Consider the following 12,145-nt stretch of genomic DNA (forward strand, 5'->3'; position numbering starts at 1 on the left):
AGCACAAAGCTCTACTCCAGAGTACAAAATTCAAAGTTCAAAATTGTAACCTCTTCTGTCAGTGTTATAGCCAATCGTGTGTAAGAAACAAGGTGTGATGGATTCTGATTGGATATTAAAAAGGAGCAAGGTGGCTCACCTTGCGAATTCCATTAACAAGTCAATAATAGAGTGATTTTGCTAACTTGAAATTACCTGTGAAAATTCTGGAATACTGGAGAAGGATCCAGAAACAAAACCGCTATGTGGCAAACAGTGTCAGTGATTTAGGTACTGTAGTTGGAGAAGGTTGGTTGTTCATGATGCTTGCTAACGTAGATGGCCAGTTTATGGGGCACGGGACAATTTAAGGTGCACTCAAAATGGCCAATGGAATTACTTGATTTTTGGAATACAATCAACGACGGATTTTAAGGGACACCCGAAGTTTTCAACAAGGTTGGAAAAATTAACCAATTAAATTCAAATAAGCAAATAATGCTCGATGATTGGTCGAAGGATGGTTTGCCGCGGAAACATTTAAAATTCGCGGGCACTTGGAGGCGATGCCGACACATCCAGTCACTTCAAAGAATGCCTCCAAAGTGCCGCAACAAAATCAGTCCCCAGAAGAAGCCGAGACGACGCTACACCCAGGCTGTGAAGTGAGCCATGCTTAGCGCGCTACAATCAGCCTCAACTCGAGACGTGGAGGCGGCGACTGGGATCCCCAAGAGCAACCTGGCACGCTGGGCCAACCAGACCACCAAGCTCCTCGCCTTCGACGGCACGGCGAAGCAGTTCAACCTCAATGGTGCTGGTCGACCCGAAGAGATCCCCGACACGGCCGCTCTCGAAGCCTTCATGCGCAAGCTCCGCGATGCCGAACGCGCTGTAACGTGCACCCACCTCGTCAACTACCTCAAGCGGTACCATCGCGCGTGGCTCGACGGCTACCTAGCGAACAAGAATTGTGGATACCAGTCGCTGCTCAAACTGCTGCAAACATTCTGCCACCGTCATGGCTTTACACGCCAGAAGCCAGCGAAGTCAAAGAAGACCCAAGCAGACCTTGCTGCCATCCGAAGCACGTTCGCTGCTGACTACCACGAGGCGTTCGCTGGGTTCAGCGGTGACAGCATCATCAACGTCGACGAGACGGGTATGACGTACGACGTGCCACCTCATGCAATTTGGTCGGTACACGGTGGTACGGCGAAGATTGCGAGCGGCGAAAAGCACTCGTACCGCATGACAGCTGTGCTGGGTGCCCGTGCGAATGGCGAGAAGCTCCCCATCCTGTTCATCATGCGTGGCATGCCCGGTGGCGCCATTGAAGCGAATAAGTTTGAGTCGTACCCACTTGGTCACCACTACGCAGTGCAAGAGAGTGCGTGGATGGATTCACAAGTCTGGGCCATGTACCTTCGTAAAGTGTTGAAGCCACAAGTGCGGGAGCCCTCAGTTTTGTTGCTCGATAACTTCGACCGGCATGTTAGCAAGGAAGGAGTCAAGATCGCCAGTGAAGAGGCCGGTTGTGTTGTGGCAGCCATCCCGCCGAATGCCACAAGTGCTGTGCAGCCATTGGACGTTGGGGTTATGGCCCCATTTAAACGCCACTTGCGCAGTTTGTGGCTCGAAGAAGATCTCATCGAGGGTGGTGATAGTGACGAAGATGTAGATCTCATGACTGTACCAGCGCAGCAAAAGCGTTTGGTGATGATTCACCGTGCCATTAAGACATGGGCTCGTATTTCGCCGGAAGAAATCCGTCGTATTTTTGCTATGGCTATTCCTCAATGAACTTTTCTTCGGCAAAAACAATCTTGCACTTTGTATGCTATTCGGAAAAAAGTTCGACGCGCCCGGGACTTGAACCCGGGGCTCACTCAAGACACAACATGTTTTACCACTGCGCTATCGCGTCAAACGCTTGTCATTACAGGCGCTTCATCGATCCAATCAATTTAAAATACGTGATTGTTTGAAATTGTTCAAATTGTAGGGCCTGCAATTTGGTTGGCCACAAATCAATCGAATTTCGAAGTCCTTCGTCCAATGAATTTTCTTTGTCATGGTGAAATCGAAGAACAAATTGTTCCTTAAAATCTGTCGTTGATTGTAGCCAATCGAATCACTAGAAAAATGAAATTACCAAAAAATATGCAAAAACAGCATACAAGATTTTAAGCTTAAACTGTGCAGCCAGCACAAACCATCCGTCTTATTTTGCATTGACTTGAGTGGAAATCGAAGTAAATGACCGCTAACGTTAAGATGAAGTGTATTCAGCCGATTAAATGATCAGAAGTATCGTTTCGGCTTCATGCAGCACTTTTCAGAATCGAAATCGCAGTCCTGGGAGACGAGTAACTGCGACGAGGTTTCTTTCAAGTGCACCATACTAGTAAATTGGCCATCTACGTTAACGTGATCGACCATTGATCAGCCAAATTTTCAAAATTTTCAAACTAAAATATCTCAATTGGTTTTCATGGCATTTCATTGAAACCAACATTTCCGGAAAGCTGACGGACAGCTCTTTCTCGGCATATTCAAATGTATCGATTTAAACAATACTTGGCAGGCCAAAAAAATGTCAAAGTTCGGCACTTTACACAGTCGACCATTGATCGGCCAAAATTTACACTTGAATTAAGTATTGAAAAAAGTTGGGTCAATTTTTCGCTCCAAAAATTCAAAGACTATGTCTCAAAGGTTTACTAAATTTCAACAGGTATACGGACTCAGAGTAAGAGCTGCAAGTATTGTTCAACGTTGAATTGTTTACCTCCATCATATTATACAGGTAAAACTTATCACAAGGATTTATTTTGTCCAATGAAACATCGTATTAATTTCAATTGGACGAAACACCTTGGCCGATCAATGGTCGATCACGTTACTGTAGAAGTGTTTTTTGGCAATAATATTTGTGTGGCTAACGTTATGTACCGTGTCACGAGTGTATTTCGTGCCTGTTTGCATGAACTCACAGTCACATAAATAGACGAGCATTATAGTGATTTTGCTATATATACTCAAGTAATTCTTTGTGGAAAAATCACTGTGAACAAATAACGGTAGATGCCATCCACAGGCAAATTTGTTCGAGAAAAATCATTGTCATAAAACCTCACAACTGACACTTCATTGTGACATTCTTGGAGTACAGTATGGACGACAACGATGTGGTAGAGGACAAAGAGTCCGAGTCCGTGCTGAAGCATAAGACAGCTTCCGCTTTAAGGGGTGCACCGACGTCGAGCTTCCTAAGGAAGTCATTCATGTTCGGCCGTTTGAAGCGCCCCATGACGAGGTCAAGAAGCGCTGGACAGAGGTCACAAAGCATGTCCAACGCATCTATGACCAAGCCATAACGGTCAACGGAGCACGAAAACGCTATGACGACTTAATGTCTGCTTTTCAAGAACAAACCTTTGCTGCCCTTCGTGCGTCCGGAACAGACGAGGAGTACGATGAGCGCGAGCAGCTCCTCGGCGCTTGCGTTGTAGCGCTGGGGCGTGATTATCGGGTCGGGAATCTCCAGCAGCACTTTCAATTGCTGAATCTCGATATTCTTAAAGCAAAAGTGGAAGGCGCACGTTGAATAGCTTTGTGCCATGAGGTTGAACCGGCCGCGAGAAATGTGTATCACTCGTGTATGCTCTTGGGATGCTTCCAGCAGTAACGCAACGAGTCAATTTATGGACATGCGCCAATTTATGGACAGGGTACACCAGCCAATCAAGTTCAACTTACTCCAATACTGAAATACTTTTGAAACCCAATATCGCACACAGAATAAATTCAAAGAGAATGAATTATCCGAACAGTAGTGGAGGCGCGAGCCCCATGACGCGAAAATTTGAAGCTCATAAGATCACTCATCACTTATGCATTTGACATCATGAGCTCAAAACGAAAGCAAAACGATCAGGCCGCTATGGAAGCCGCGATCGAAGCCTGTGACAATGGCTCCAGCATTGCTGCCGCCGCGAAACTGCACCATGTACCACGCACGTCCTTGCAGCGCCACCTTGATCAGCGCTGGAACGACGAACCCCCGCAGCGTCCTGGGCCTAAGCCTCGTGTGCCTACCGAGGTCGAAAACGACCTGTTCATTTGGATTGCAAAAATGCAAACGAAAGGACGCCCACCAACTCAAGCGTACATTGTCAACAAGGCGAACCAGTTGGCCAAGAAGTTGAAGCGCCCAGTAGTCAGCCGGCACTGGTACAAGAGCTTTCAAAAGCGACAGCCACTTCTCACGACCCGCATGGCACAAACAATCAACCGCTCGCGCAACGCCGTGACCAGCACGAACATCGAAGAATTCTTCACGAAAATCGTTGCAACAAATATCGCGAGTAATTCACCTGCAATATGTTGAATAGTATTTCAACGATTGCAATTTATTACGAATTGCTCATACTGGATGAGTGTTGTTCTCCAAATCTAAATGAATCACACATGGGTGCAGATAATGTGAAAATTCCGGACAAAGTGTACGATATTACGGATAAACCGGATAAGAGTGGAACCCAATTCCGGATAGAATCGTTACATCCAAAGTACTATATAGGATAAAATATCAAACTTGGTCGCACTCCGGATAAATAGGTTACATCATGGATATCTTGGATAAAGTAATAAACTTGGATTCTTGATTCACTCTTTCGATTGGGGGTACTCTGGGACAGTATTAGTTTATTCGTATTCACCTTGAACTCCTCTATTAAAGGATACCGCTAGTTTTCGATATTTCGATAATCTTGACTCTCATTATTAAATTATTCTGATACTTACAGCTGTGGACCAGGGAGCCCTAATACTTATTCCCGGTTTATTATCCGGATGTTTCACGATCCACTACTAATTCCGGACAGAGGTAGTATATTTTGTCCGGATAAAAGGTGTATTTTTAATGACTTTGATGACTGAAGTCAGGCGGATACTATTGTAGTGACCACCAAAAACAATCGCTTTTGTAGCAAACATCACCCAATGGTATTGGGCAATAAGATGCCATAAAATGATTTTTATTGGATATTAATTATTGGTAATCGACATCGTTTTTGCCATTCACAATGAAGCTTGCTTTAGCCCTTGTGGCCCTCACGACAACAGCGCCTCCGTCGAGTGATGTGTGCCATCAAGATTCGAGGACATCTGAAAGAACGCAACTACGTCAAGTCCATTGCACTTCTCAAGAACCAAGAGGATTCTCCTTGGAACGTGATGAACCAATCGCGTGACCAAGGTTCTTTCGTGACCACTGAATTGATCACCCCTGCGGCGTTCGACAACCTCCTGCAACACTTCCAACAAGAGTACACCGTACTTTCCGGACCAAGGCGCGGCGGCCGCCGTCCCCGCATTCAACACAAGCACGCAGTGCTTGCGATGTTGTTGCATTTCTACACGGCAGAGGTTGAAGCAAAATCGCTTCAAGAGCTCTTTGCCCTGACTCCCAGTACGTTTCCCGGGTTTAAGCCGTGCGGAGACAGCACTTGTAGCAGAGCAAAAGGCTGCGATAATGTGGCCATCAAAGACGAAGCAGGCTTACTGGACGTTAAAGTCGAACCTACATGAGCCACTTGTGGACATGTTTGCTTTCGTTGACGGCAAGAATCTACGCGTACAAGAACCATCGAGCATTGATCTCTAAAATGAACATTACAATGGTATGTATATGTAATATCACAAAACGCTAGTAAACTGAAAGGATGGCTGCACAGCGTTTTTATCACGAGTGTGCTGTGCTATGGCCTTGATTGCACGCTTATCTGGGGGGACACAATTCCCCCGGTTCGTGGAACGACGGAGAGACGAGCGTCCTGGTATTCGGGGTCTCGAGTGAGCTTTTGGTAGTTTCGAAGTTGGGCAAACTTACGATTAAGCGCATCGCTGTCTGACTGGTGGAATGTTGTCGGGGTCGACTTGAACTCGTCTTGCACCCGTTCTTACCTAAGGTAAGATTGCTTGAACTTGGTTGAGTAGGTGGTCAACCTACGATGGGCACCAACTCTTTCCTCGACCCTTGGACATCGAATCCTGAATTGTACTTTTAGAACTCAATACTATCAAATTATAGAGTATATGTTTGCGACTGCGACTTCGCAAACCACTGATTTGTTGAGACCAGAAAACGGTCTCAACATCTTGCGAAGGAGTACAGTGTATTATTAAACGGAAAATGTCACAGATGCGAAAGTTCACTGTCATAAACTTTACTGTTAGTTGTGTTCGTTTTGGAAGGCCTCCATTGCCATTTTTTCAAAAACTGCATGTGTATGCAAATCAGCCGCTGAACCCATAAATTTATAATTTTAAATGCTCACCAGACTTGAAGAATGTATGGAGATTGTCTCAAATGTTGTATTCGGCTGTATATGATGCCCGTCACCTATAAACTACCAACTTTTCACAAAATTTTCTGACTTCTATTTCATATTCATTACTTAAAATTTCAGCAAATTGAGAGATAGATCTCAATGTGGTGAAGAAATTCTACGTCTCATATTCAAATTTGGTGATGAATTGGTCCAGAAATAGATATTTACCTAGTGGTATTTTACATGGGCGCATGGATATTTGGCCATAGGGGTGGCCGCTGAGATGTATTTTGATTTTTGTATGTGACTCTTATCCGTATGTAATATCCGGAGGCAGTTGGGACCTTTAACCTCCCACTGCAGTGATAAAACGCATAAAATCGGTATTTAACGTTTTGGTTTTTGGGTTTACAGTTAACTACATTAATTGTACGATAATAAAACCTCCACTCTTCGATTTGGCCAGTTGGAAGTTTTTAGATGACGTGCATCATAAATAGAGAGATGTCAACATCACCTCATGTTATCTTCCGTGTGATTGCTCAACTGTAAGAGCATCTCCACTGCATTCCAGAATATCCGCATAGTGTTCGGATAACAACCTCCAGTATTGTAATGGACTGATAATTCAGGATAATTCGCACCGCAAAAAGCCCAACTCCAGCCAGTAAATTCACCATCATTCATAACGTAAATGACCAATTTATGATCACTTTTTCGGAGTAGTACCGTAAAATTCGCATATCTCGGCTCACAGGAAGGCTTTTCACATTTTGTGAAGTGATTCTTAACAACCGAACACAGTGCTTTCATTTCATCATCGAAGTATTACATTTCAAGATGTCCTTCTAATACAAAAATCCAACTTTCCAAGCAAGTTTACTCGATTTTTGAGGACCAATTAGGATCACTTTTTTAACCTTGAACTGTGTATGCCTCCATGCATACAAATTGCGCGGAAAGGGTATTCATTCTGGCCAGGTAAAGTATAAATTTACAAGGTTGTGTATTTCAAGAATATTTGATGGGATGGTTCCAACACATGGTCCGGATAACCTGTTCCAATCGTTTCATTTTAGGACGGGTAAGCTGAGGTTATCGTTAATTAAGTGTTGTCTCGGTTGCTGAGTGCCTGTGATGCGCAAAGCCATGGCGTCAGCGCGTGAAAGTATAGGTAGATGGGGAATACGATAGGTCTATGTCGGCTTCAACACCTGTGACAAACATGCATACTACACTATCCATGACGACCAATTAACAATTATAGGTTATCTGCGAGGTAAACATCCTACTTCAGTATGCGTACCGGTAACTTACTTGAATCGTGATGTTTGTAGGGAGGCGCCATGAGTTTGTACAATGGATACGAATTGATTAAGCTCGGGCGGGAATTCTTGTCCTTTCGGGGTACCTTCCCAACCAAGAGGTATCTATCATCTTGCATTGTTGTCGTCGATCCCTGAGCAATTCCTGGTATTTCAAGTCGAATGTCCGGATAATTCGTTTGCGTGTGTAACGTATCGAGTTCACGCTGTATAATCTATTGGAGGCTTTCTAGTGAAACAATACTGCGATGCGATTGGCTCACAGGGAGCGATCATAAATTGGTCATTTACGCTAGATAACTTTTACTTCGAAGTAATAAAATTGATTGTTTTCTGCTGCATTTCACAACTAATATAAAACGTGTCAGTGATTTGGGATGGAGCGGTATACTTTACTGTTAGATATCTCAAAGCTGCCCAACGCTTGGCGTTGAGCTCCAACGATACCGGTACATTCATGCATGTGCGTGCCTCCAAGCTGTCCCTACGTCTTTAGACGGATGGGCTTGATGTTCCACTGTTGGTTGGCATCGTTTTTATCACACCACAACAAGTACACAAGTCCGTCGACGTCGTCAGGGGCGCCGAGGCAAAACCCAAAGTGCGTTGCATGATGGATCTGGCCCGTGATGTCGTTCAAGACCCACTTCTGGTTGACGTTGGCGGCATTGCATTGGCGCAAGAGCACATCTCCACCGGTCATGCGCTTGGACGCGTCCAAGCATAAGAGGGAGGCCCTGTTCTTAATACTCCGGGTGACGGGATCGTAAAACCACTGGTGGCTGTCAGTGCGGCGGTTGGTTTGCCACGTCACTTTGCCGGACAACTCGGTCAGCACGCCGCCGTCCGTCTTGATGCCGATCTCGAGGGGCTCGTGGGCTGCCTGGTACATGTAGTTCGGCTTGGTCGGTTCCTCGGTAACGTTACACGGGGACATTTTGACAACGAGGTTCCCGTTGGGGGTCGTTTGGCAGCTCCCGTGCACGTCCACGTCGATGCAAAACTTGGCGTCATTCTGGCTCACAATGTAGCCGTTCACAAAGCTCCACTTTTGATCGTTGGTCACGTTGGAGCAGGGGGACGTGCCCAGGGTCTGCGTATTGTTGTTCCCAACATATTCCAAGTCTGCGTGTCGTTCTCGCTCGAAGATTCCAAGCACAGATTCGAGCTCTTGGAGTACAACATGTTGGACTTAGGTTCCCGCAGCCAGATCTCGTCATCCCAGACGCCCGATGGACCGACTGACGCCTTCGCAGCATACACGCGGCCAAAGTTCTCGTTGACCGAGTCGTCGTCGGCGTTCCAGTAGCGGTGCGCCTTGATCACGTTGTCTCCGGCCCTGAGGCGGACCGCTTCGAGCGGCGGGCCGACGTGGACTTCCTCCACCCATCGCTTCAACTCGCGGTTAGCGTAGTGAATGCCAAAGTTGCGTTCAATATCGGTCGGATTGAACGGCAAATCGAACGCGGCAAAGTAGAATGCGTTGAGGTTCTGGCGCGCCGCCAGGGTCAGAAAGTCCTGCGTGAACACGCCTTGGGCCCGGGGAGAAGCCTCGGTGACGATGGGGTGCTCACCCGCTGTGCTCCAGCCAGCTTCGTGCAACAGGATGAGCTTGCCGGCGCGCTTGGCGCGTGTCTCTTGTTCCTGGAAGCGCTTGAACGTAAAGTGCGCGCCTTCTTCCGCCGCCTTGTTCTCCCAGAACGAAAACTGGTTCACAGCGACCACGTCCACCTCGTCGTACAACTCGGGGAACTTCGTGTACATGTCCATGATGTCGGAGATCACGACGGGGAACGTTAAGTTGTGGTCGCGGAGGTGGCTTCGCACTGTTTTGAGGTGGCCGAGGACGGTGTTGATGCCGTGGCGGTCGCTGCTGCCGGTCTTGTTGCCCGGCCCTTTCACGTAGTACCGGTACAAGGCTTCGCTCGACACTTGGATGCCGAGGATTTTGTCGCTTTTGAACGATTCATCACTCACGAGCCTCTTCAAGGCGTCATATTGCGACGGGAATGAGTCGACCGCGTCAGTCGATTTGACCTCGCTCCATAGGCCGAGCCAGACCTTGAGTGCATTGTCGCGGGCGGCTTCGAGCACGCTCTTGGAGCAATTAAAGTCCATCCCGTAGATGCGGACGTAGTCGGTGACTCGCCTGAGAACATTGAAGTCCTCGGCGATCGTGAGGAAATCCTTGCACCCACCGTCGATCGTGGTACGGGTGTCGTAATTGATGCCGTAGAACTTGGCGTCCAGCGCTGCCACGGACGAGGCGGCGAACGCGGCAGCGATAGCAAGCGACGATGGTACTTTCATCGGAGAAAATTGGGGAGTGCACGACTCGGCCTCGCCAACTCTTTCGGCCAAGCGTGGAAGCCATGGCTACTTCTCATGCTGTTTGAGGGTCAGTTCAAGTAGTAGATTGACCAAAAGTGTCAAAAAGGCGTGCGAAGTACTGAACATTGTATTTTTACTCAACGCTTATTGGTCAAATTATATATTTATTCGGTGTCTAGGGTACGCGGATCCGGGCCAAAAGCAAAAATATCGGCACCCGGAGTGATTTGATTAGTCAAGTCTCCGGAAAAGCGGCACTTCGCATAACGTTACTACTTCAAGTCTCCGGAAAAGCGGCACTTCGCATAACGTTACTACTTCGACGTAGGATTTATCACATCGGCCGAGATTGTGCCTGTGAGAATCCCTTCCAAATTTCAACATGGATACTACCCTATATAGGACCGATTTCAGCCTAATAAAGCTAAGGGCTGGTCTGGATGCTACCTCATAAAATTATGCCATACCACTACATCGTTTTGGCAAGTCAGCCAAAATTTCCCAATGTCTCATATCCCATGAAGAAGAATCTACAAAGTAGTGTGGATGCCAGTTGAATTGTTTTTGTGAGAATCCCGTTGTTTTTGAACCCCCGAGAACACAAAGTTGTCTGCATGCCAGTTGAATTGTTTTTGTGAGAATCCCGTTGTTTTTGAACCCCCGAGATCACCCACTCGACCCAATAATCCAAACTCATAACCGATGTGGGACATCGGTTAATTGAGTTTGGGTTATCATTTACAGTTAATAGTAAGCATCTGGATGCAGTTGGATGCGCTTGGATGAAATGATTAGATGCAGTTTATCCCGTCCAAAATCATCTGTCTTGAACTCACATTACAGTTTTGTCCCAGTGGATGCATTCACGTGTACTAGTACTAGTAAGCATCTGGATGCAGTTGGATGCGCTTGGATGAAATGATTAGATGCAGTTTATCCCGTCCAATATCATCTGTCTTGAACTCACATTACAGTTTATCCCAGTGGATGCATTCACGTGTACTAGTAACTCCTAATTATGGAAAAAAAATGGATTAGTGCAAGACTTCAACGTGAACACAAACCTCCATAAAAAAGTGGGTTGTGATAGGCCAGATCTTGAGAGTCACCGTCCGTTTTATGAGTGCTTTATGCGCCCATGATGGGTACAAGACTGAGACGGATAGACTAGAACAGACGTGAGTGAAAGAGAGGAGACACAGGGTTGGCAGAATGCACAACTTGACAGGAATGTCTTAAAAATGATACTCCGGAGTAATCCGAACCCAATTAACCATAAAACACCCGTTTCTCAAGAAATTGTGGGATAAGTTTTGAACTTTGGTGGCACCCAGATGCACAAAATCTCGAAAAATGAAATATTTCGATTTTGGCAACTTTTCTTCGAAAAACGGCCATTTTATGCCATTTTTTCAGCGCGTCATCGCTGTCAGTCTCGCAGTTGTAGGTAATTAGAACTAAAGTTAACTTTGTGTTGTTTCCCGCACTTCACCAACACAAACAACCAAATGGGGTCCCGTGAACCTCGCACTTGATTGTTATGTCATTCCAGAGCAAAACTAGGAGTGAGCTTCTGTAGAAATCATAGGTGGTCCCAGGTGGCCACTGATTGGCTGACCATGGTGACCACTCCCAACCGACACTTCAACTAGCTCCTAATACTACTACTAGTACCACTAGAGTGTATATAACGCGTCGGTTCACAGGATTGGCACCAAGGGACCCCGCCAAGGGTCCCTGTGTGTCATGGCGGGGCATGGATGACAGCCACCGTCCACAACACGGATTGCGCGAAAGTTGGGGTCGGAATGAAGGTCGCAACGGACTCTGCCTTCACCACTGAAGGACGCTGCGCTGGTAAGACCAGAACCCCCTTGAAGGTAGGCGACGTCGAGCGTCGACCCCTAATATGTCGTTTAGCCCTGCAGACCATTAGTACATCAATCGGCTGAATGGGGTATGGGATCTGCTACCAAAGTATACCGTCAGCTGCTTCTACCTCTTCCGTACAACGTCGTTTCGTGAAAACATCTTTCGGCTTTACAACTATCAGGGGTTGATGTTGCGGCATAAGTCAAATAAAGAATGTTGTTCAAGTCTAAAATAGTATTTTGGCACCTCGAAATTGTCCTGATTGTGTTGAATATATCCTAATTGTAAGCATTGTAGGAT

The 12,145-nt window shown here is 46.4% G+C and overlaps 3 protein-coding genes across 3 annotated transcripts; 1 reads left to right on the plus strand and 2 right to left on the minus strand.

The window, feature by feature from the left end:
• Positions 1 to 3,115: 3,115 nt before the first annotated feature.
• H257_07225 (hypothetical protein) lies at positions 3,116 to 3,604 on the minus strand (the record flags this gene model as incomplete). Its single annotated transcript, XM_009832677.1, has 2 exons — positions 3,116 to 3,342; positions 3,418 to 3,604. The coding sequence occupies 2 exons, from the start codon at positions 3,602 to 3,604 to the stop codon at positions 3,116 to 3,118; spliced, it is 414 nt and encodes a 137-aa protein (XP_009830979.1).
• A 285-nt stretch (positions 3,605 to 3,889) lies between these two features.
• H257_07226 (hypothetical protein) lies at positions 3,890 to 5,574 on the plus strand (the record flags this gene model as incomplete). Its single annotated transcript, XM_009832678.1, has 2 exons — positions 3,890 to 4,330; positions 5,086 to 5,574. The coding sequence occupies 2 exons, from the start codon at positions 3,890 to 3,892 to the stop codon at positions 5,572 to 5,574; spliced, it is 930 nt and encodes a 309-aa protein (XP_009830980.1).
• Positions 5,575 to 8,126: 2,552 nt separating this feature from the next.
• Positions 8,127 to 9,952, minus strand: H257_07227 (hypothetical protein; the record flags this gene model as incomplete). Its single annotated transcript, XM_009832679.1, has 2 exons — positions 8,127 to 8,812; positions 8,881 to 9,952. 2 exons carry the CDS (start codon positions 9,950 to 9,952, stop codon positions 8,127 to 8,129), a joined length of 1,758 nt encoding a protein of 585 aa, XP_009830981.1.
• Between the last annotated feature and the right edge of the window lie 2,193 nt (positions 9,953 to 12,145).

Source organism: Aphanomyces astaci, assembly GCF_000520075.1.
Source record: "Aphanomyces astaci strain APO3 unplaced genomic scaffold supercont1.14, whole genome shotgun sequence".
Classification (NCBI taxonomy): Eukaryota; Oomycota; class Saprolegniomycetes; order Saprolegniales; family Verrucalvaceae; genus Aphanomyces; species Aphanomyces astaci.